The sequence below is a fragment of the Parasteatoda tepidariorum genome, chromosome 9 (assembly GCF_043381705.1).
Source record: "Parasteatoda tepidariorum isolate YZ-2023 chromosome 9, CAS_Ptep_4.0, whole genome shotgun sequence".
NCBI classification, from domain to species: Eukaryota; Metazoa; Arthropoda; class Arachnida; order Araneae; family Theridiidae; genus Parasteatoda; species Parasteatoda tepidariorum.
In genome coordinates this window covers 45,986,349-46,012,897 of record NC_092212.1, presented here as the reverse complement: position 1 = coordinate 46,012,897, position 26,549 = coordinate 45,986,349, and the positions used below count along the sequence as shown (strand labels likewise).

The 26,549-nt window shown below is 26.9% G+C and overlaps 2 protein-coding genes across 11 annotated transcripts in view; one reads left to right on the top strand and one right to left on the bottom strand.

The window, feature by feature from the left end:
* LOC107440697 (Plenty of SH3s) overlaps positions 1–20,958 on the bottom strand; it is a 31,159-nt gene extending 10,201 nt beyond the window's left edge. For 3 of the 6 annotated variants that reach the window (XM_043051950.2, XM_043051952.2, XM_071185963.1), the window contains exons 1-12: positions 20,821–20,958; positions 16,396–16,870; positions 15,719–15,777; positions 13,819–14,032; positions 12,615–12,710; positions 11,072–11,112; positions 9,745–9,815; positions 9,162–9,535; positions 7,756–7,925; positions 6,791–6,958; positions 3,360–3,714; positions 1,607–2,023 (exon numbers count right to left, since the gene is read on the bottom strand). In XM_043051950.2, the coding sequence (XP_042907884.1) occupies positions 1,607–2,023; positions 3,360–3,714; positions 6,791–6,958; positions 7,756–7,925; positions 9,162–9,535; positions 9,745–9,815; positions 11,072–11,112; positions 12,615–12,710; positions 13,819–14,032; positions 15,719–15,777; positions 16,396–16,869 (2,439 nt within the window). In that variant the 5' untranslated portion in view covers position 16,870; positions 20,821–20,958. Of the gene's footprint in view, positions 1–1,606; positions 2,024–3,359; positions 3,715–6,790; positions 6,959–7,755; positions 7,926–9,161; positions 9,536–9,744; positions 9,816–11,071; positions 11,113–12,614; positions 12,711–13,818; positions 14,033–15,718; positions 15,778–16,395; positions 16,871–20,327; positions 20,625–20,820 lie in introns of those variants that run through there. The other 3 variants (XM_043051953.2, XM_071185962.1, XM_043051951.2) reach the window with 2 other exon arrangements.
* Positions 20,959–21,231: 273 nt separating this feature from the next.
* The window catches only part of LOC107440695 (FHF complex subunit HOOK-interacting protein 1B), a 31,208-nt gene continuing 25,890 nt past the window's right edge, over positions 21,232–26,549 (top strand). For 4 of the 5 annotated variants that reach the window (XM_071185961.1, XM_071185960.1, XM_043051949.2 and 1 more), the window contains exons 1-2: positions 21,232–21,371; positions 25,165–25,381. In XM_071185961.1, coding sequence (XP_071042062.1) covers positions 25,233–25,381 — 149 coding nt within the window. In that variant the 5' untranslated portion in view covers positions 21,232–21,371; positions 25,165–25,232. Of the gene's footprint in view, positions 21,372–23,045; positions 23,173–25,164; positions 25,382–26,549 lie in introns of those variants that run through there. The other variant, XM_043051948.1, reaches the window with a different exon arrangement.

Sequence of the window (26,549 nt, the reverse complement as noted above, 5' to 3'; positions counted from 1 at the left end):
AACGTGTTCTGTACTGTACTATTTTTAGATCAGTACCTGATTCTTTTCATCCCTACTGATATCTAAAAATGTATGTCTGTCTGTGTAATTAGCTTATAGCTTAAAAATGAGTGCACCAATTGGCACTTTGTTTACTGTAATGTTCTAGATGGACCTGTAATATGTTTGTGGACATGTTTGCGAAAAAATATTTTTATTATTTCAGGAAAATAAAACTAAATTATTAATTAAAAAGTAGCTAAAAGATATTAATAAGAGTTTAGAACATAATTATTTTAGTTATTATAATTAAGGTTATTATTAACACAGCCAACATATTCATAATCATTCACTGCAGCAAATGTTTTACATTAATGGAGACTGTAGGAAAATAATTTTAAAAAAATGACCTTTCATGAAAAATGGTTATAATTGGTTATAAAAAATTGTAGTTTTCTTTTTCACAAAATAGAACATCCTTCATTGTAAAAATAACTTAGCTCTGACATAAAAAGGAATTTTCATTTCTTGCATAATTAATTATATGTTTTAAGATGCAATGCGTAAACCAGGGTGAATAGCCAAATCTTTCAACAAAAAATAAGCACCTTTTAAGTATTTTTTAAGTACTCAAAAAATATTTTTAAGCACTAAATACATTAACAAAATGCAAAATAATTTTCAAAGACTTTTACATTATCATGAAAAAATTACTAGTTTTTGACAAAGAACTCTTTTTCTTGATTATGTTAGCCACCATAAAAAGATCAAAAGATTTTTCAGTTCAATTTCAGAGGGTGGAAAATTAAGCCTGAAATTGAGAATATCTTGCAAAATGCAGCAGAGTTGCACATGAGAGTGCAAGAATTTCACCAAACCCAGCTCAGTAAACGCACATGCGGACCCGCGAGTATTTCATCAAACAAGTACAATGATTGGCGCTTTCATATGCTACAGACCGACGGTACGCCTAAATACATTGTATTTGAATGAATTGTGAAAATGTTGAATAGAACAATGTGAAAACCACACTTTTGCATAATGCATAGCGAAAATTGACATTGTAAAGAAAAAAAACCTAATTTCCAAAAAGGGAAAATTAATCATTTTTTAAAAACACCCAATAAAAAAAGCACCTCGAAGGGCTTTTAAAAAACGAAAATAAAAAATAAACACCTTAAAGCACTTTTTAAAAACACTACGCACCATGGTAAACGGCAAGTCCACGTAGATAGATTCAATTTAAATCACTTTACATTTAAGATATTCAGAAATAACTTTTGCCATTATTGTTTAACGATAGCAATTACAAACCTTAAACTTATAAGATCGCGTACGAATGAATAGTCTGATACCAGAAAAAATCGTCAGTGGATTAAATTAAGAAAGATAAATATGCCTTAATTACATGAAACTTCATTTGCTTTAAAAACTTATAAGGGTGGTAAAAGTCTAGATATTTCAAGCACTCAAAAATAGGCTCCTATTCTCCAGATTCACTAGAACTGATTGAAAAAACATTGTTTTCAAGATATTTAAATCAAAATGCATAAAGTTTTCTATGAAATACAGGAAAATAAATTTGTAAGAGCATAAAGTTTTTATATTATCAAACGAAATAATATACCTTCTCAACTCTGTTTTGTGAGGCCGTTGCTTGAGAAGCTTGTGGGCATGCTGCTCCAGCTGTCACAGGCGTGGAACAACTAACTCGATCAGGAGTTACGAAAGGATTGGTATTAGGTGGAGCTGAGTGGGGCATCATAAGAGGAGTAGAGGGCTGTGAAGTGCTGTACCTTGCCTGTGACAAGCCCTCTGATGTTGTATTGCTTGATACCATATTCTGGTTGAGAGAAGTATTGGGTGATGCTTGGTAAGACAGCATTCTTGTTGGAGAAGCACTGGTTGTTCTCACTGGGAAATCAGTGACTATCTGTGAAGATGATGGCGATGAATTAATATCTATTGCACATAGAGAAGTCCACGGAGCCATGGCCAATGAACGAGGCTGGCCACATGGAAATCCGTTTTGTTTTGGTCCAATCTATTGGGATTAAAATTAATGTAGAGGAAAAATAATTTTACTGTAAGAAATTCAACATGTAATGTTTAAAAAATAAATTTCTGTAATTTAATTTTTTGAGATCACTTCTTTTACTAAGATAAACAGGTTTAGTTACTCCAGATTTTCAACAAATTGAAGTATGCAACGCATAGCTTCTGCATTATAGTTAAATTTTTAGATTAATGTGAATTAAATATTTTATTTCAAAGTGAGAGACTGCTTAATTAGATATTTTAAAAAGAATCTTGTATTTTTTTTTAATTCCAGTTGATTACTTTGTACACTTAAACATTCATTCAAAATTCTGAATCCGCACTAAATTTATTGTTAACATTATTTTTGATGATCACTAACATCTAAAACACAAGTGCCACTATCTAATATATAATAAATGTTAAATTTTATTTTAGAGACATACAAATTTGATTATTGTTGGAGTGAATTATTCAGTTTAAGTTGCAACATAGCAATACAGAAGAGCTTACTCTGATAAGGTAAAAACACCACAAAAGTGCCACACGAACTACACAATACGAACTATTTTTAAGCTGGAAAAAAAATATTTTAAAAATAAATATTTAGCTAAAAAGACAGAGAATATAATTTGTAAATAAATTTTTAAGCTGAAGTCTTTTTGCTAATATTTTGAATATTCAATAAATTTTAAATATTTACAGAAATTAAAAAATAAACACTAAATGACTTTATTAAAATAAGTCCCCTAAGGGTTCCCTTCAGAGTATTCTTAAGAGAGTTTAAGAATTTCACATCCTTCCTGCTAACCTAAAGATAACAATGTTCAAAATTTCCTTATTTAATCAGTGACTAATTAATATTTTTTAAAAATTCTTGCTTCATTTTATTCATTGAAATGTATTCCATTGAACTTAATTCGAAGCATTTTAAAGAAAATTAAATTTTAAGGATTGTGGGTTGAATAATTTTAAATTTTAAGGTAAAAGTATTTTTAAAGTTGGAATTTTGAAAAACTTTAAACTTTCAAAAAGTTTTAAAAATACTTACAATCTTAAGCTTTAAAATTTGGTAACTAAATTCAAAAGAACAAATTTCAATGAATAAAATGCAACAAAAATTTTTTAGTAACTGAATAAATAAGATTCTGGGCATATAATTCCTTGTTAGTTAACACCGAGAAAGCAAAATCTTTTTTTTTTTTTTGCTTGAAGAGGACCCTTAAAATTTTAATTTACAATATAAAAAAAATTCCAATAATTCCTTAATTTTTTTTTTTAAATAATTATTAGTAATAAAAATAAACATTGAGATTTAAAAAGAACAAGTAAATTTCCTTTACCTCTGATTTATACAAAGCAGGGGAAAATGATGCAACAGAGCTGACAGGTCGTGACAACCTCTGAAGTGGAGCTGCTACAGCTATACTATGAGCCCACTCTAACACAGCAGGATGAGCAGGTGAAACAGGAGAAGTAGATGTAGCAGGCACTCTACTGCACAGTGTTATGGGACTGTTGGTGTAAATGACGCCTTGAGTGGAAATTGGATGAAACAGGTGAGGATTTTCAGTGGTCAATCCTGAAAAAGTTGTTCTTTGCAAAGGCGTCGTTCCAGCTGGCGGAGGAGAAGTAGATGATGCCGGAGATGTACGCCCAGCTATTGATACGCCAATGTGTGGCTGTAGCACAGCAGACCTGTAAAGAAATTATGCATCATTTGTATGTCCATCATAATAAAATAATGTTCATAATGAAATAATGTTCTCAATTTTGAATCAAATACCAGATATGCATAAAACAAGCAAGAGCTGTTTATGGGCAATTTTTTAATATTACTCATTTTAAAAAAAAATCCTCTTTTATAACATATTTCTATTTACAACGTTTTTTTACACATTATTCAAGTAAGTAAAAAGCAATTTGTAGTTGTAAATTACAATATATTTGCTATTTTACGATTTATCTGATTTTTTTAATCTTAAATGAACTGCAGTATTTTGTGAACAGATGTAAGTTATAACGCCAAAATCACATTTTTCTCATTGCAACAAGCATGTAATTTTTACATCTAACATGTAAAATGATTATACAACAATTATGTGTAGATTTAGAACATATTTTACTGTAAAAATATGCATAAAGAATTCAACCACAATGTTTTTTTTTCCATTTATAGTACTATACATTGAGAAAAGAAGGCAAGCAAAGCACAGAAAAATCAAAAAGTGATTTCTGCAAAAATTAGATTGACTATTAATAGAATATCAGCACTGAAACTTTTCAAACTGGCTTAGATCTACAAAGAAAGATTACATTTTTTTTTTTAAAAAAATCTGCCAAATACCTCATAACTTCCTATCAAACATTTATTCCTCATTTTTATTTAAAATGTTTTTTATTTTTAAAAAAATGCAAAAAAACTGATATGACTAACTTATTATAAGTATTTCTTTTTATATTATTTATTTTTTAATCATTCTGGATGAAAATGTTGTCACTTGTTAAAGATCACTATTATGTTATTAGGTTTAAAACTATTAATTTAAATTAAATAAATAGTAAACTCATCAGCAATGGCTACAATTATTAATCACATTTTTCAGTCCTTAATATTTAAATATAATTTTGAAGTTGCTTTCTTAAAAGCAACCCCAATAACAACTACTGCACAGTGTTATGGGACTTATTTTCATGCTTATTTTCTGGATGGAAATATTTCATGAAACTTTAATCACAAAGTAGGATAACTATCTTTTAACAAAAGGATACGTAACCAAATTTTTCAACAAAAAATAAGTACTTCTTAAAAGCATTCAGAAATATTTTTAAGCCCTTAAAAAAAATTAAGACAAAATCAATAGTTTTGGGTAAAGAACTCCATTTTTGATTTTATTTGCTACCTTAAAAAAAAATTTTAGACTATTTTAAATATACTCAATATAGGTTTGCTTATTCTATTTTTTAAATTAATAATTACTTATTCAATTATGTAACAAAATAATAATTTTAATTTGAAGCTACAGTTAGATTAACTTCCAACTTGAAAAAGTTACCAGGCATATTGTTAAAATTTAAATAAAAATTATTTAATGTATACCCAACGATTACAACCATTTACATGATTAATAATATATATCATACTGAAATGATAAACATGTTTAGAGAAATTAGCAAGTCTTAATAAACTGAAAATACAAATGTAAATAAATTAACGGCCCCAAATTTAGTTTTTAATAAAATTTGTAATTTTGTTCAGTATTTCTTTAATAAAATTATTAAAATATTTTAATAATTTTGAAATTAGAACACAATGAGTATTGAAACTAAACATTTTTGTCAGAAGTAAATTATATTACATGCTATATTGCTTACATTTAACAAAGATGAGATTATTGATCTTTTAATTTCAATTAGTTTTAAATCAAATGATAAAGATATAAATTATATTTTGAAATAAAAAATCTGAATCGCATATTTTTTATTGCATTTGCTAAATGTTAAAATGCCTTTTTATTCATACAATTTAAAATCTTTTCTCTAAATTTTTTTTTCTATTTAGTAACTCAAAAGTAGTTATTGAAAATTTTAATAACAAATCCAGCAAAATTAAAGTAGGTCTACAATATAAAGTCCAAAATATTTTATACAATTGGAGAATGGTACCCCGGGAACAAAATCTGACGATCAATAATTTCAATTAATTCTTATCCTTAAAATTGAACTAAAGGGAGATGAAAATTTGAATTGATGAAGCATAGTTGACTGCCCTTGACCCACATGAAAATACTTAATTAGTTTATGATCCCCAAGTCATGTTCTGGTAATGATACAATGCAAGAACATTAACTTGCTTGTAATGAAGACAATAGCACTTCATCATCAATGAAACAAACAAAACATTTCTTGCTATTGGGGAAAAGATGCTTAGTTTGTCCCCACGATGAGCAAAAATTGGAAAGATTTTCAGTTCAATTTCAAAGAACGGGAGATGAAACCTGAAATCGAAAATTTTTAGCAAAATGCTGAAATGATGGATGTGTAAGTGCAAGAATCCTTCCAACCCAATTTAGCTCAGTGCACAAGCATGCAGAGCACAAGCATAACCCATCCAATGTGTAAAATGATGGTGTATTCCTACAGTATAGACAATAAACCACCAAACAGATTGTGGTTGTATGAAATGTTAAACGTTGAATGGAACATAGTGAAAAACCCCGCTTTATGAGTAATTTATGCCAACAATTGATAGGGCAACGACAAAATTTCTTTGGAAAAGATAAATTCAGCACTTTTCACAAATATTCAATTAAAAAACATCTTTAAGGGCTTATAAAAACTGAAGATCAAAAATAACCTATTTTAAAAAATGCTATACACTTTGAACAACATTTAAAAATAGAAATAATGATTCATTTAATATATTTTAATGTAAATAAAGATATAATAAAAAGAATGTTAATATTCTGAATGAAATCAATTTTTTAACATCAACAAAGTTCTGATGAATTTCCAATTTATCAATGAATACAAGTAAAGCTTATTCAAATGGACACCAACTAATTAAAATAAAGATGGACATGTATAACTAATTTTAAATTAGATGGTAGGAATAGCAAATATTTCAGAGTACAATTAATATAATCTTCTACAGAAGCTTAATTTATTATTTATGTTCCTTAAATTTTGACTGTAAAAAATATTTTACTAAAAAAGATAGTTTTGTGAAAAGATTGAAAGATATGAGTTTGAAATGACAAAATCAAAAAATTACTTTGCAATTTGAACATAATTTCCGGGAAATACTCCACTTAGACCTGTTCTTAGTGATGTTCCTTTAAACCAACCGTCTTGGCACTTTTCACTTACAGTATATAATTCACCTTTTCTCAATTCCAACTCATCCTCCTTCAAAGGTCTGTACGTGTAAAGAGCCAAATAGCTAAAAATAATACAAAATAAATATTTTTAAAAAAAATACTTGATAAATCAAAATTTTGGCAGTAAAAAAACAAAAAAAATTTGTCTACTTTTTCAATTTACATTTTAAAAAATGCTTGCCATGAAAAAACTCACTACAGGCACTCAAATGAATAAGAAAAATATTTAACCGATACCTTAGACAAAGACATAGATACAGAAAATTTTTTAATTAAAAATAAATGTTCCAAAAAAAATTATTCAGTAAAAAATACATTACAAAATATTGAGCAATAATTGGTATTTCTCACACTATATTAACATTTAGGGTTGTTTCTCGAGGGCACTGTAGTCGCAGGAAATGATGTTTTTTGCAAATAATATGCTATTTTCATAACTGATGTGAGTTAGCAACAGTTACTTATAACTGTTGGGTCAAGTTAAACCTACATTTAGCCAGCGCCATCTATATTTATTCAGAAAATAGCGCTAAATGTCAATAGCCACAGTTTTGACTAAAAAAAAGCATTTGTGGTCTGATATTTTAATATTTAAAAACTTATTCCAATGCTGGCCGATTATCCGGTTCGTAAAAGAATCCAAAATATGGGAATAAGAAATTGATTTTATAATTTTCATCTAGGTGAAAAAATGCCAACAAAGTAGCAATTTAAAAAAAAAATTTATACATTTTAAAATATTTCAGTTATTTTTGCTTCAAGCGTAAGGCACTTAAACTGTGGCTTTTCTATTTTCCTTAAAAGACCTTGTTAAATTAGAATGTAAATAATAAAATGAATTGTAATGAATGAAACATACAAAGTTGGAACAGGAACATGCGTAGGTGGCTGAGAAGCACCTGTGGATCGTGCAGGTGTATGACTATTTTTAGAAGATTCAGACGAACAAGAAAGAGAAGTGGAAACTCCCTGAGCTTCATCTGTATTTCCTTGAGTCGGTGTCTGAGCACCAGCTATTGATTCAGCTCGCTATGAAATTTAAACACAGCACATCAACTAATATACATATCAAATTAAATAAAAATATTATAATATAAATAAAGTCTCTAAAAGTAATTTAAGTTTTGTGATTCATTTTTCTACAATAATGCTTAGCTTTAAAGGAAAATTCAAATTACTGATGCAAATATCTCTGACAGTTTTAAGCCTGTTTTCATTTAAATATATAGGCTGTCCTGCAAAAAAAATATCTTAATATGTAGTTTTGGAATCCTAATCAAAAAAGAAAACAGAAAAATATAAAACACGCAATTCAAATTAATATTTAACTAAGGAAAAACAAAATACTATCAGAATCTGACAAATTAGGGACTTAAGGAACGTGATAGATAAGCCCGTTATAAAGAATAAGAATAATCATTAAACATTAGTTCCTGACCACCTTTTCATAACACGTGAAAATGACTTTCACCCTGATTTGCCCTTCTCGGCCAAAATGGTTTTTCTTGTTCTGTTTTTCATCTTTTTTCTCTCTCAGTTACTGTGGTTTTAATAGCTTTGTTTCGCACCATTATTTTCCATTTTTTCTTGACAACTTTACGCTTTATATTTCAAATCACTTTTCTTTCTTCACATTTGCGTCTGACAAGTCTTGAAAATGGGTGTCTGTTTTTGAGCACTTGAAACATGTTAACTCTTTTTTTCCAAATTTGTATATTTTTGAAACCTTTGAAGATTTTAATCAAGTAACTTGTTATGTGTGATTTAATCATTTTGAAATTTAGGTATTTTTTTCATGTTCCTAAACCCTAAAATTTAGTTTTTTTTCTTCTTTTGGTTGCATAATAATATCACTTAATACAGTTAAAACAGAAAAAGTCTTCACTATTGTAGACAATTAAAATAAAATCAGCCGCTTGCTATCAAATTAATTACAAAGTTTTATATTGATATCAGTACCTGAACTATTCTCTTTTTTCAAAAGTCAAATGTTAAACCTCACCTTTTCCAAATTTAAAAAGACAAACATAGTCTCATATGAAACAAACTATTAGATGCATTTAGTTTCAAAAAATGAAGGGGGAAAAAAGCATAAAATAACAAGCAGAATCATAACCATTACATATTTTTTTTATTTATTTATTTGGAAACTTTTAAATTTTCCCTCATAGCTTTACTATCTCATTCTTTCAGAGTTCCCTTTACGCATATTGAATAAAAATTGTTAGCTAAACAAAAATTTAAATACATTAATTAACAACTTACCAAAGGAGGTGTCACTGATGCGACAGATGAGAAAGCCGTACTGGGACTAGGTGTTGACCTAGATTTAGAAACAGCAGAATTTTCATGAGAGCCATCATTTGATACATGATGTTCATCTGAAGAGGCTTTAACTGATGATGATTGTGGTTGACGATGATGTGATGATGTACTTGCATGGTGTTGGCCATCATATGAAGATCCAGGATAGCCAGCCATGCTTACATTTTGATGAATTGTATGAGAAGAACTATGAATGGGAGATGTAAAGGCAGTAGATGAAAATGGAGGACTGATTCCAGATGAAACAGGCTGAGACATGTTTCCAGTACTGCTTGAATCTTGATACTGAGGACTTTGAGCAGCATTTTCAACACCTGAAATAATTTAAATATTTTACTTTTGATAATTAAGGTCAAATAATAAGAATGACTACATTATGTCCCGCTATTTTATTTGAAATTAACAAGCTATTTCAACCAAACAATAACAAAAATATCAGTTATCTATTTTATTTTAAATACATTTTCTTTTCATTGCATTAGTGAGACACCAACAAAAAAGTCTATTTAAATATTCAAATTACTTGTTGTGGCAGTGACAAAATGAGAATCAGTAGATGGAGCCACTGGAGGAAGAATTCTTGAAGACTGAGCACTAGAGTGAAAAATATTATTTAGTAACCAAAATAAAAATTGTAAAAACAAAATTAAACAAGTTGAATATACTAACGCAAAAATATTTTTCTATTTGATTTTTATTTAACTTCATATAAACAATAAAATTAAATTATTTATGGTAGAAAAAGTTCAAATAAATAAAAATAGGAGTTAAATCGAGTTGCAAAGTTTTAATAACATTTCTATCAATATGTTAATGGTTGTGAAGCTCAATTAAGACTTAAATTTAAGAATAGATTTTGGAAATATCTCAACACAAAAAGATAAGTCTAATTCACTATTTGTGTTATATGAAGTTAAACATCATTAAACACAAAAGCTAGGTTTAATTTTCTATAATATTTAAAATTAACTTTCTTTCCAGTTGTAATGCTGAGATAATTAAACAAAAATGCTTAAGTTGCAGTTTAACAAAATAGAAGAGTTTTATATTTTTGTATGAAATTTTTTTCTTTCTCTTTACTATACTTTAGCTATAACATTACATACAATGAATTCTATTACACTGACTACTTTAACAAGTTAGTCTCCATATTCAAGCATCAAATTAGAAAAAAAATAACTGAAATGCTACTTTATAAGTTGACTACCTATCTAAGTGACCTTCAATGAAAGTGACCAACTTACATGGGTTTCAATGTTCGAATAAAAATAAGAAATATACTTAATGATTTATGAGCGCAATTTCATTAAATGAATTAACACGTTTAAATAAATAATATGCTGCTTTTAGAGCAATTAAGAGTTCCTAACAGTTATTGATAACTAAGCTAAGTTTTGTTCCTCTCTCGCCCTCTATGTCAATTATGGAAATAATGCAAAATGTTATTAAAAAGAAAAAAAACATAAGATTATAAAAAAAAGAAAAGCACTTGAAATCTAAATTAATATTTGAAATGTTGCGTCACCGCGGCATTATTTGGCTCTTAATATTATGCAAAAATTGACCAGCAGTTATGATTTTAAATTGAGCCAAACCAAAATTATAAAAAAGTGTATTAAAGTTTTCTTTAAAAATATTTAAATTACAGACCCTTCACTCGTTCCCTGCATTGAGCTAAAAGTGCTCAAAATTTGGCTTTTTATTTTGCCTGACAAAAAATATTGGAAAACATTCTTAAACTATTACATAAAATTTAACTGAAACCAGTTTAAGAAACCAAGAATCAATTTTTGCTAGGTCATTTAACACTAAAACATTTTCAATAAAAATATCGAAAATTGCAATCTTACTTTGCAGATAATTTCATCACAGCTCTAGCAGCAGCATTCATCTAGAAAATATAAAATGCTTTCAATAAAATTGATAAACTATGATAGTAAAAATAACTAAGAATTTTTCAACATGACAGAAAAGAAAAAAAAAAACATCACATAATTACTTTACGATTATAATAAATGAAGGGTAAAAATTTGATGATTAACGTATATCTAGGTTAAGGGTGCACAACCTGCCACCCACATGCGGCCTACCGAATGTTGATGCATGGTTTCAAGGCGCTTCCAAACAAAACAAAATTAAAAAATTTCGAAAATTTAGAATAGCACATTTAAGTCCTCACTTATTAACACACTCAATTTGCACAGATTCTAATATAAATCTATGTTTCTCGATAACTTTTGACTTTTTTCTGTGATAATTGCTTTGAAATTCCACATGATTTAAAAAAAAAAAAGAAACAATATTTTTAATATGATATTACGATACGCAAATTTCGAGTTTGAGTAAGCACTTTTTAACTCAATTATTTTGCTGATTTCATTCTAATTCCAATCATCTTCAATAATTTTTTTTTTGCAGTTANATTTTTTTTTTTTTTTTTTTGCAGTTACAAATACTAATTTCCATGGGGTATTTGAAACCCCTATACATTTAATGCGGCATTACAACTCATGAGTTATAAATCACGCATATAATAGATCACTTTTTGACCTGCTTTATTTGCATAGATTTCATCATAAATCTAAATGATTTTTTCCTTTTTTTTAAAGGCAGTTATTGCTACGCTTCTCCAAGCATTTTTGAAAATCCTGTATCTTTACAAGGATTATTACAATACAAGAGTTTCAAATCACACATTTTAATTATCACTTTCGGACGTGCTTTAAAATTTCTAATATTACTATTTTAAGTTCATTAAGAGGTTTAATTTTCCAGATAAGGTAATTACATTTCATTCCGATACAGAAAAAAAAGTCTAAAATCAAACCTATTATACATTCCCCCCATTTTTTAAGTTGTTATTTTTCCTTAAAACATGATATGGTATAATGCCTAGATTTTTTATAATAATTTCTCATTATATAATTACATTTTTTTAAAACTAAGATAAACAAATATTTTTAATAACAATTAAGAAGCTAAGTCATTATTAAAGTACTTTTAATGCAAAAATTGCCCAGTGGAACGAAAAAAACTGCCTTAAATTAATTTACCTCTAGTGGCCACCAGATAAATTTCCTAATCTTGTCAATTAATGTTCTCTGTGTCCACAATAAAAAAGGGCAATTATTATAAAAAAAATAAATAAAACTTCAAATTATTTTTCCTAAACAACGATTTATAACTGGTTATTGATAACTGATAATCAATTTTTTCTCAAATACCAGTACAAAAGGAATGTTTCTTCATAATAATGATCACCAGCAACAAAATTTAAAAATAAAATATAAGCACAGAAACATTTTTAAGACAATCAGTAAAAAACAAATATTTCATCTACTTAAAAATTCTCAAATACAATTGGAATTATTATTTTTGGAGTATATCTCTTACCTCAACGAAAGATATGGGGAAAATTCCAATTCTATCACGCAATTTTCCTTCAGCCCAGTGATCATCTATTCGTCTAATAACATTCAATATATCACCCTAAAAATTAAAGGAATTTAAAAATTTTCAACATTTAACAGATTATATTGAATAATAGAATTTAGTTTTTAACATAAATGTTAGAACGTAGAGTGAAATTTCAGAAGAAAAAAAATTTTGCACACATTTTTTTTTTAATAATTATTTTTCTTTGCAAAATAATATCTTTAACTTAAATCATATCTAAATTAATAATTTATTTAACATTTCCTCTAAATATTATTTATGACACTTTATTTACAAGTTGGAAAACAAATTCATGTACTGAATGATTTGTGTACGTAGAAATTATTTAAGTTTCGTTTTTTCATATTTGCTAAAAATAATACAAGCAAAGTAAAAGAAACAATAAAAAATGGAGGTTTAGAACATAAAAAAATTAAATTATAATTATTACATATAACTAAAAGAGACTACCCCTACTTCCTCTGCTTACTATACTGCACCATTGCTTTTCTGTTAAAAATCAAAAGTTTACTCACGTTATAACTTTTAATAGTTAAAAATGCACAACCTTTTTTGAGAGGGCGCCAGCAAAAATATTCTACCTTAAAGAGGCTGCAATGAATTCAGTTTTTACATAAATTAATTCGGACTAAATAACAAACAGAAAAACTGAAATGAAAAATTGATTAAGACAATTAAACATGACTAAGAAGTTCTCCTTTTTATATCTGTGATCAGGATTCATAAAATATAGTCCCCGATGGTTGGCGACCAATAACAGCAAAAGTCCAGCGACCAGAGATTCCCGTTTATTAGATAAAAGACACCTTCTTCGGAAGAAAAAACACTTTATGTTCATTTTCTAAAAGAAAGTGCAACAGTGAATCAGTTGATATTATACTTTTAGAGTTTTACTAAAGTTCACAAAAATTAGTTTGAAAACAGTTATAAAATTCCTTATGCTAGTTATGCAATTTTCTCTAATGCATTTTTGGTAAGAAGGCAAACTACGGGCAGCACTTAGATTTTAGACTGCAGGTTATGTCCACCTAAAGTAGGCAGCACAATTTTTTTGAAAAATGTTTATTCCACGAACATTGTTTTTCATGCCTTAAAGTGAAATTTTTATGATTATAAGGGATTACAATAAAAAAAATTATACCTTTACAAAAGTTAAACAATCCTTTTCTTCACTGCTACTTATTTGGAAGTCATACAAAGCTTTGCACTGTGGCACATGAGAAGGTATAGGTACAACAACTTGCACAAAACTAGCTGGCACAAAGCCAGATTTTCCACCAAGTTCACCATAAAACCAGTTTTGGTCAACTCTTTTTCTCAAAATAATGACATCTCCTTTTTTGAAGGTGAGATCACTATAAAATAATTATCACAATTAGTAAAATAAAAGAGAAATAAAAAAAGTTATGAACAAATAAAGAATTTATATGAAGACAATTGAATAATATTTTATCGTATATCTTATCATATTTTAATACATAAAATATTTAAGTCATTTCTTAACAGGTAACAACTTAAGAGATGTAATGTGTGTTTCTCACATAATTAAAAATAAAAGTTATACCTTGGTTTCTGGGATGGATGCAATGTAAGGCACAGCCCTAAAATATGTCACAGTTAAGAAAGTTAGTCATATCTATTGTCAAATGACCAAGTCCATACCCGTATGCGAGATCTGAGTACAATGTGAGAAATAAAAATTCGGATCGTTCTCTGTTGAACGATGTAGAAGTGAACAATAAAACCAGTTTTGTATATGTGTATGTAGTACGTAATGCGTAAAGTAAAAGTCTATATACGTATATAGAGTACTTTTGTATATGCGTTAAAATTTTTTGAGGAGGCAGTGATGGAGATCTAACTCAATGTCAACGTGCCATCTTAATTTAAAAATTCACATTAAAATTATGACTGTTATAAATAAAAAAGAAAGTGTTTTTAAGTCAGGAATATCAAACAATGATTGAAGGATTTACTGGAAAGAGTAGATAATTAATCCAATTCATACTCCTTAAAAATGATTCATTTTTCTGTACCTCCTTTTTACAAAAACTTGCGAAATAAACTGTATTACATAAATGAGCAGAAAAGAACATATATACATTTAAAGAAACTAATGTTAAAGCTTGTTGTTCTATAAACACTTGTTTTAAAACAACAAAAAAATTTTAAAAGATTTATTGCGTCTTTAGCAGGAAAATTTAATAATGTAAAAATTCTTTTTAAATAAATACTAGTTTTAAATAGCAGTGAGATGAATTTATTAAAAAATTTTTTTATCAGTGAGTAGAGATGACTTGAAATAAAATAAATTTTTATAAATAAAAAAGATTGAAAGATGTAACATTATTAAAATTCATTGAAATTTTTTTTTCAAATAAAAATAAAAGTGCATCGAATTTAATCAAAAGTTAAAAACATTTAATTTATGGAAATGCTAGTAAGAATTATAGGCTTTGGTATAATTTTGTCACATTTTAATGCTGATAAAACTTTATATACCTAAGAAAATCAAATTTTAATAATTAAAAATTTAAAGAGATCTAATTAAGAAGTTTAAGTGATCTAAAGCATTTGGTCTACTAAATATTACTTCTTTTTATTAATTAAAACATTTCGGCATTAATAGGATAAATATAAATTACTTTAATTATATGTGTGTGGTTTAGAACTACATTTTTTTACAGTTAGTAACAAGTTTCACAATCTCAATTTTTTTTTATACAATGTTAAATATCATATTTAAAATGTAGAAAATTCATTAAAATATCAATAATTTTTTTTTTTTTTTAAATATAACTCCAGATAATCTTACAGAATCTCCATTCTCACTATTATTGAAAGGCAAAGTTTAAATTTCAATGTTTAATTGAGCAATTAAATTTTCTATAAAATAGTACCAGTAATTACAAATTTTTTTTTCTTCGATGGATGCAAAATTTTGTAATTTAGCTATGAAATGAAACACAATTACATTTCAATATTTAGCATTGATCTCATATAAACATACAAACAATTCAAAGAAGAAGAAAAAATCTTACCCTGGTACTTTGGCTTCATATGGATAAAGAGCTTTAGCACAAGGACAGGCTTGTAAAACCTATTTAAACATAAATAATTGAATATTAAATACACTAAACAATACATAAAAGCAGAATTTAAATTAGAAAGTTAATAGAAAAAATGTTATTATAAATATAGCTTCAATGATGAAACTTTTAAATTCTCCCAACTCAATGTAATGACAAAATCTGAATAAATGATATTTTAGATCCATTTAAAAAAATACTTGATCATATTCAGTTTTTGTCACGACTAAAATTGTAAATTCTCAAAGACTAAAATGAAAGCTCAAATTAACAGGCATTTATGAAAGATCTTTTGTATGTATTAGAAGTTATATAAACATGAAATGCTATAATTATTTATTCCATTTGTCTTGTTTAGCTGTAATAAATCAGAAAAGTTATCTTAAAACACTAGAAAAATACAAATTAAAAAAATTTCAATTATTTTCAATACATTACAGTCATTATAAAAAATACAGTGATAAAAATACATTAAAAAACACATTATAGAATTTTTATACAATACTATAACAGTTAATAAAAAATAATTTAATTGAACCAGTATATTTTGCAAATAAGATCAAGTTTTGCTTTGTACAGAACATCTAAAATCAAATACAGTAAAATGGCTCTGAAAATAATCAGCTTACCTGTTTTGGCACCATCCGTAAATCTGTAACACTCGGGGACCGCTGTAAGCTACCAAGAGGTTGAGGTAGCTGAGGATGAGGTGGAGTAGTTTGCTGTCCCGAACTCGATTCAGCACTCCGTAAAGCAACATCAGTGCTGCTACCCACTCTCTTAGGCCGAACATTATTTTTTAGACCTTCTAAAAGACGCACTAATAGTATATTGCACGGCAATTCTTCAATCTTGACATCCACTAATATCCTGCACTCAGGACATCTCAGTTCTTTGTGAGAGTTTAAAATTTCATGCAAACATCTCTTACAAAAAGTGTGCTGACATGGAAGGACTTTACTGCTACTATCTAACTGTTCTAAGCATACTGAGCATTCTAATAAGTCATTGAGAAATGCTTCATCCATAGTGAAACATTTTACAGATTTGTCACACTTCTCTGTATCTTTTCCCAACTCTACCATAGTAGTGAAATTACTCATTCTGAAATGGAAAATTGTATCTTAATTAATAACTCGTAATAAATAACTATCAATAAGACGTGCATAGAGCTCTAAATTATAACATTCAACTTGGAATGTATAAGTAAATACTAAATGAGTTGTCCAAGAGCAAAAATCCTGTTAGCTGTTTAATTTGAAGGGGGGGGAAATGTTTTAACAGCCTTTATTTAGGTTTTCGTTATTTTTTTTCATATTTAAATAAAAAATTAGTCAATATATTTTGTATTTATAGCATGTCTACTATTTTTTTCTTCTTTTCAATTTCTTCTGTTTTGTTTCTAAAGCGTGATTAGGTTATTTAGAACAGTATTCCAGTGTTATGTCCATGGATCAAATGGTACCGGGTTGCCCATCTCATTGAAACTGAATTTAAATTCCTAGGTTTATACCCCAAATTAAAAATATCTGCGTTCTGTTAAAATTTTATTTATTTAAAAAAAAGGGCCCCTGAAGGTAGTGACATGAATTTCTTTAATGTTTTAAAAAGTTTAAAAAAAAAGGAAAACCACTGCAACTATTTTCTCTTTCAATTAGTTGAAATAAAAAAAAATCAATTATCATAACTGTAAATATCATAAATAAAACATGAAAGCGCGGCACGAAATTGACATTGGAACTAATGAAGAACTTCGTCTTTTCTCTATCGTTAATAAATGGAAATAATCTAAAATATAAACAATCAACATCCCACCCCCCAGTGGGTCACTGTAAAATTATCAAACCTTGACAGGTCCGCGGTGATAAAAAGGTTGGGGAACACTGATTTATAAGGTAAATGTAAAACTCTCTAGAATTAAAAAAAAAGCACTTCAGGACAAGTAATTACTTATGAAGGATTCAAAATAATAATAGGCCAAGTCCACTTTAAGGGAAAAAATTAGCCAAAAGGTTTTAGATATTTCTGCTTTATAGCAATAAAATCTTTTAAAAATTATTATTGCATATTATGTGCAGGTCTATTAATAGCAATAACAAACCTGAATAACAAGACAATAACAAACCAGAGCAATAACAAGAACTAACTAGGAAAAAAAATCTGAATCTGAAAAAGTGTTATTATAGCCTTTAGCAAACCTTGTAGCAACTAAAGAAACACAATTTATTATTTTCTGTAATATAGATAAATAGAATAGACCTGCCATGCATTGCCTTTCAAAAATTTCTAAGAATACTTTCTAAAAATTAATTTCATTTAGAAGAAATTTAACAATAGTAAATTTTTTACTACTTTACAACTTAAGCATGAACTAATAGCTGCAATTTTGCTGCACAGAATAATTGTTATGAATATTATACTGTTGAGTGATAGTAAAATTATTTCAAGAAATAACTCCATAAAAGAAAATAGTAAAAAAGTATATATAAATAAATAAGAAAAAGAAACATATACTGATTACAAATATTTTTTTTCCCTTCATATTCAGCAACAAATGCAGTTTTATTCTTTCAAGCATTGAGCTTCTGGGGAAAATTATACAGAAATTTTCCAGCTACACATTATTTTCCCATCTCATTCCATGTCTTTATTTATTATTAAATAAATAAGTATAGAAACTTGTAATTTGCCTACTTTTACAGAATAGTGTGCAATGATAATGATACAAGATTATGCAGATATCCAACAACTAATGAAATATTGGATGCACAACCTATGGCAAACAAGTCAAAAGTGGCCCCTAAAGCACTTTAACTGGACCCCAGAATTGGGTATACTATAGCCTACGTCACAGATCGTGTTATTCCTACTAAATTTAACTAGTAAACAGCATTTTCTGCGAACCTGATTTCTAGCAACAAGTAAAAGCATCAAACGAAGTGTCTTGTTATAAGTCGCTACTCGCCAGGTTGGAATTGTATTAGTCTAGTTCCTTTGGAAATAATTTATATTGTTGTTTTACCGAAGTTTATGAATTTAGTAAGCATATTTAAAACTCAGTTTATTAATTAAACTAAAAGGTAAATGTTATTCCTAGTAAGTGGAAGTAGTTGTGCTTTTTTCATATTATACCCAATTGTCTAAAATATGAAAGAAAAATAGTAACAGAAAGTTACTGATCTAATTTACAGCCTTTCTCAAAGAATGTGATACTTTCAGTTTCATCATGAAAATTCTTATTTATGTAATCGATTATTCTAAGTTTACAGTGAAAAATAATTACTTATAAATTTGTAAACTATATGAAAAGAAAATGTATGCAAGTAGATAAGATGAATAAAAAAAATAATTTTAAAAATTCTAGCAATAGTCATCAGATTAATCCCATACAGTATTAGTAACAAATTTTATTTTCTTAATAATAGCCAAAGTTAACTTATAGGATGAATGTAAATTTGTTGTATGCCAATGTCTACATAAATGTATCATAATTTGCTTTTGCAATCTAATAAGTACAATTGTCCAAATTTATTCAGATTAAATACTTTTATTATCTGCACAGGAGCAAAAAGATTAATTATAGACTTGAAACTTAATCACATTACTTTAAAAAAGAATCTAAATATTCCTTGTATATTCATAATTAAAAGATAATGTTAATGTTGTCTTCCAGATTCTGTATTTTGTAGTTTTTGTAACCAACTTCTAATACCCAAAAATGGTTATGCTTTCCTGTAATTATTGTTATTTTATTTATAATGCCCCATATTTACTAGCAACAAATGCACAAAAGAAAATAAGCTTTTGCAATTTCTGAAATTACATAAACTGAAATAAAAGAACTGTAATGTAATTAAAACAGTATAATTAATAGTTTCAGCAAAAAAATAAATTGCTCATCTTTTTAAGCACTTCATCTGTTTTATATTAAAAACAGTTATAACTTCTTTTCAAATAACAACTTGTATAAATTCCCAGGAATTATTACTTTTTATACATTAAAAACTAAATGGTTTGCTTAAAAGAAAAGCAAAATATTATTTGCATAAAAACAAAGCAAAATTATAATTTCAAAAATGAGAGAGAAATTACAAACAAGCTTGAGGATTTCTTTTCTTATTTTAATATTCCATAAACTTACAATTAACATTTTATGAGCATAATGAATTTGAATGAAATAACTGTATTTCAATAAAAACAAATCAAGAGATTTATTTTTTTCAAGTATAAATACAAATTACTGAATAAAAAATGAAGATTATAAATGATATATAGAAGAGGTAACTTACATTAGAGGCAACTATTAATATAAATATCACTTTTAATGTGTTTTAAGTATTATTATTGAGTTTTAAAACATTCTAGATTAACTAAAAGTTCAATTTCCTTTTAATAAAGTAATCTTACAAGAAAAATAAAGGTGATCACAATAACATCTGTAAGTGTAAACAAACTTGAACTCATTTTATTGTTTTCATGACAAAATATTAGATTAACATTTTATCAGAAAATCTTTGCTATTTAATGTAACGATAAAAATAGAATTAATGTAATTTATTACCTGTTAAACAAAACAACAACAAAAAACTAGAAAACTGTGTTGTAAATGGCATTATATGTAAACTTAACGATTGCACTGCTTTAAAAATTGAATAGAAAATGCAATGCTTAATAAATGGCAGGGTAAATAGATTTAAAAAAAAGTAATAAACTGAGATTGATTAAATATTATGTTATATTTAAAAAAACGTTGAGGGTAAACAACCGATGAATCATAGGTACGACGAATAGTTCCGGTATCTACTACACATAAAATTTTATCGACAAACCTGCCGTATAAACAAATATTTTTTTTAAAAATATATAACGTACTGAACATTTTATAAATAACAACTTCAATATTTGCTCTCAATTCACACTTTATTCTTAAGTAACTCTTCGTGCAATTTAATGTGTGCATGACAACAAATGAAATTGATTACATTTAGTCAAATAATGAATATATAATACAATGTACGTTACATAATAATAAATAAATATAAGAAAATCCTTACTTTTATGAATAAGATCTTTAAAACAGTTACTTGTTCTATAGATTGCATATTTGCTAAATGTAAATAAAACATTATAAATAAAAATCGATTAATGAAAAGTGCAAAATGTTCGATTGCTATAAAATGTAGTTAGTAAATGAAAACAAACGATATCTGATTAGACTTTTTATCGCATACAGCAGAATTTGTGAATTATCAATATTTGAAAATTTTATTTTAAATAAACAAGGTGTCGGCTGTATTTTCTAAGATTTCATTTACACCAACTTTAGAGTGGAAACCACCACAAATCGACACCATCTTGTAATCTCGTTTCCAGTGATTTTTGAATTATATCAAGAATTGTATTATATCCAAATTAACGCATGATGCAATTATATTTGCATTTGAAAATATTCAAATAATCTTTTCAACAACATTTTTTAACTTATGAAGAAGCTGTAACATCATTCTTTCCAAAAAATCAATTTGATTTTTATTGTTTGACGAGAGTATATTTACACATGGAGGCCAGCAAACCAGAGTATCAGCAGGTAAATGAAGAAATCAAGGTGAGATTTTGTTTAACAATAATTTTAATTAGAAATGAGTCATTCCCTTTACAATTTAAATATATTATAAATGTTTACATTATAGCTTGATTTTAAAAACGAAAAGATTCGTTTTTACAATGTACTGTGTAAGCTTTTTAAAGTTAAGCCATAAAATTTATGGTTAATTGCAGACACCGTGTTTATTTGTTTATACGGCTATGTTTATGTTATAATTGTTATGCCGAATTTAGCCCATTTACACCGGATTTGAAAGAAAATAAATCGTTGTTTTTTGTCTTGTATATACTCATATCATTTTAAATAAACTTTATTGTTATGCTTATTATTAAGTTCATTTTATCTGTATTGTACAATTTCACTAGGTGTGTTTACAATTTGACTGAATTAGAATCATTTTATAAAGAGCATCAAGTTGAAAAATATTTTCATTTCATTACAGTTTACATTCATATTTATGTTGCTACAAAAGCTATTAGTCTTATTTGTTAGTTGTTATAATTAGATCTACGCAACTGAACTGTTTATGATATTTATTAGTATATATATTAAACAAGTGAATAGATTTTTATGTTCCTATTTCATTTTTTTTTTTAATTTAGATAATATCTTTGCTTTTTATTATGATATTAGTTCTTTTTTAAAACTGTATACAATCAACCAGAATTCTTTACCTCATCAAGTGGAAGTGCAATTTAAAATAAAATCGGTTATTAATGAGAGAAATTATTCAAAATATCAGTTTTGTAACAAGTGGAGATGAATTTTATCTTATTGACATAGGAGGTTAAAGATTCTAGTTATTTGTATTTTGAAGATGTTGCTTTTCTTTATTTATAACTGTATATGTAAGTCTTATTTATAACTGTATTTGTAAGCCTCATTTATGATCTGTATTTGTAAGCCTCACTTATGATCTGTATTTGTAAGTATGATCTTTTCTCCTTAAAGGACATTCTGCATTGCTTTTTCTTTATTTTATACTGTAAATCTATATTTTGCTTTATATTTACGTCTACTTACGTTACAATCACACTAAATTCAAATCAGTGATTGTTTTCAAAAGCAAAATGATTCTGCTTTAGAAAAGGGAAGGGGTGATACGGAGGTGTTTCTGTATTGTGATCTAAAATTTGCAAATTTTTGTTAGAAAAACATGTAGAGGTTTGCCCGGGGTTGGCTACGAGTTATAATCTTTGAGTTGGTCTCTTTCTGTAATGTTCTTTTTAGCATCTTATGGGCCATTGCCTGGAAATTGCTATCAGGGTTGATTGTGCTCTGGAAGTTTCTGGAGATGGAAGGTTCAGGCATTTAAAAAAATCATTGATCACAAAAGTTTCTCAAATTTTCAAAGGTGGAACTTAAAAACACAGTTAATTTTATTTGTTTGTAAGAGAGAGCCAGATACTTTTTAAGCTTATACTCAAGATTAATATTCATTTTTTATCAGTAAATAGTTATTATAATCATAAACTCAAGAAAGAAAGACATATTTGTAAATTTCAATTACTTCTCCAGGTCATCATAGGCATGAGTAAATGGTATAGGTATGTGTAAAATTTTAAATATATTTTAATTAAACTGAGAAATATTGAGAAAAAAGAAAAAACCTCGTTTAAATTTTTTTCTAATTTTTCGATTTAAACTTTTTTTTTTTTTTTTTTTTTACTCAAGAAATTTTCCGGAATTTTGACTTGGGCTCACAATCACTCCTGCTTGCTGATTATTCTGCTGTAGGTCACAATACGGAAATCTTGCCAGTGATACGTTAAAATGTGTACTTTCTGCTGCATATTGCAAAGTAAACAATCCATCTTTTTTCTCATTTCAACTCTGCTTTCAAAACAGACCTGGCAATTTTGGAAATCCATGGAATTTCTTTGGATATGAAAATATGCAAAAAAATAACTATTATAGAAAAGTTCTAATTAACAAAAAAATAAATATGATTTAATTTAAAAATGTTGTTTACATTGCTCCGTTTGTATATAAATTGTAAATAGATTTCCTTATTCTTTCTTCAATAAAAGCATAGAAAATTCATTATGTTGTCATCCTTATAGAAAAGGATATTAAAAATNGAAAAGTTCTAATTAACAAAAAAATAAATATGATTTAATTTAAAAATGTTGTTTACATTGGTTTTTCTTATATAATGCTATGTATCTCTCTGAATATTCATTATGGTTTTTTAATGTTAACCACAATAAACATTAAAATCAAGTTAAATAACCATTTAAAATTTTTTACTTAAATAAAAAAATTTAATTTTATCAGAAATTAATGTATGTAGTTAGGGTATATAATTTAAAATTGTGCTTAATTGCACAGTGCAACTCATAGTTTTGAATTCATAAATTGGAATTTTTTTCTTCTAAACCAATCCTTGTATTGAAAAATCCAAAATGTATTGAAAAATGCTCTACAAGAAATTAAACTTTAAAAAATAAATATACATTTATTATAAATTAATAAGAAAGAATTTTATTGATTCACCTGAATTAACTTTTTATAGATACTTTGAAAGTTCATAATTCAATACAATTTGTTTTCATAATTAATTATTCAATTTCAATTGCAGCACCATAAACAATGCTTTATTTGACGTAAAATTGCAGTTTCCTTACTAATCTTTACACTGTTTATCTAACATAAATGATTATTGTAATAATTCTCATTTGGTAAACAAAGTGGTGCATTTTATTAGATTTTAAAAAAAATTCATGGTAATAAAATGTAGAGATAAGAAGTCATACTAGTAAATTTTGAGATAAAGCTTTTTGAGACATTCAAGTTATAAAACACACACAAGTAATGATAAACATTGCCTCAGTGCTGTTTATTAATTTTGTTAATGGAAGTTATGGGTGAATATAAACTTAAGCATTACCATGGGGATATTTGGTGAGACTCTATTGTATTTGTAAACTTTGCTAGGATACGGTAATCGTGTAGTTACATTATATAGTTGAAATTGTCTTTAAAAAAATACAATTCTAGTGAATCTTAATTTTTTTTTTTTAGTTATTACACTTTATTTAATTTAAGGCTTCATTTAAAATTAAAAAAAATATATATTTATTTCAGGGACAATTTGAAATTTAGTTTTTTATTATTTGATATTAACTTAATTATTCTTTAATGTAATAAGAGCAATATCAATTTGTCTTAAAAATCAAAGTATGTATTATATTTTTAAATTAAAGAACATTTAGAATTTCTAATTTTATTAAATTTTGTTTTATAATTAAGAGCAAATAAAAATTATTGTGTTTAAAAAATCATAATTTCAGCACAATTTGAATTTTATAACTAATTCTTGCATCTTCAATTTTCAAATTAACCCCTAAATTATATTTGTGTTAAACGTTTTTTGGTTCAGAAAAAAGTGTCTTGAGTAATAGTTATTTATTTATTTTGACATTTAAAATAAGTAGTACTACTTTCACATTTTGGAAATTTAGTGTTATAATTTTGATGTTTTCTTCAAAATTTAAAAATTTATTGAAATTAATTTAATGGACAGTTTTAAAATTTTGTTAGAACATACTGAGTGGGAAATTGACCATTAATGGGGCACATTTAGCCATATGTTGTAATTCCTTAGAATCCAATTATTCAATTTGCTAAATTTAATCTATTTCTCTGAAATATTTTTAATTAGTAATTCAATTATCTTTATCACGTTGTACCCTACAAGGTTTAAATTTCATTAGAATTGTCTACTGGAAAAAAAGAGCATAACAGTTTCAGTATCAAAAGATTTTACTGAATATATTTCTTTTATTTTTAGATCAATTGGAATGATGGCTCGAAAGAGAAGAAATCCTCAGTTATGAATTTCTAAACTTTGCATACATAATGAGTTGGATGTTCAAACGTGATAGTCCATTGCGATCTAGCCTTCGCAAATATTCATTCTCTCTGTCACCTAAATTGCCAGAAGGTGCATGCCTAGAGGTCTTTCAAACACATTGGCATCAAGCATATAGTATCATTGACAAAAATGGGTAAATAAACTTAGCTCATACATGGTGACAAGTAATAACTTTGATGCTTATATATTTTAGCATTTTAAAATATCAAAGTCAATCTTTCTAGTAAACATGAAAAGAATCATAACTTACCCATTAATTTTGATAGGTGATCACCTTCGGGCTTAATACGAAGCTTTAAACGTCTTGCAAAGTTTTATGTTATGATTAGCGACTCACCAATGATATTTTGTCCCATACCTAGTATAAGGTTTTTTTGGGGGTAATGGAGGAAAGAGTTTCAAAATCTTATGAGGTACAGATAGGACACAAACCCTTTTTGGCAAGATGGAATGAACAAAAAATTCCATACTATACAAATGTGGTGTATAAAGTCGTAATCCTTGTGTTCTAAGAAAGTTGGGAAAATGTTGCACCATTTTTAGTACCTTTTACGTAGTGTGCTGGTGTAGAATCTTGCTAGAAGATCCATTTTTGATTTCTAAAGAATTATTTCGACTGCAGAATCATAGCATTTTCCAAAATGACTTTGCGATGTGTTGTGATAAAAATAAATGGTTTTGAACTTTGTGCAAGTTATTATTTTTTTTCTATGTGTACAATTTAAACTGAGTAAGCATTAAATTATAATAATGTTTATTCCTGTTTAGGCAAATACTTTTCATCTTGATTCATAGTTAAACTTACATAACTTAAATCTGGAAAACTTAAAACTATTTTTGCATTAAAGTGGTTTATTATTCTGTGAGAATTGCCTAGATCCTAAAGCTAAGTTTTCTTGTATTCAATTTTTTATACAATTCAAAAACTTTTTTATGTACTCTTTAGAGATTTAGATAGCAGTATTTTATTTCCATTTTTACATGTTTAATTTTAAAAAAAAAACTTTTCACTATATTTTTCAGAAAAATTTTATTTATGAAATAATTTAACACAATGTGTAATCAAATCAAAGAGGTCACCAGAAATTGTGGTTGTAAAAAAAAAATTTACTGTTCAAAGAAAATAGCAACTCTGTAAGTAAGCAACTCTGGAGCTTCTAAAGTATCATTGCATCATTCTTGTAAATCATTAACATTTTCTTTGGAAGTAGAATAATATTGATGGTACTTACCACTAAAAAAATTATCACTAGGATAAAAAAAGTAAGGGAAAGCCACCAATGGAAAAAATATGCACATGA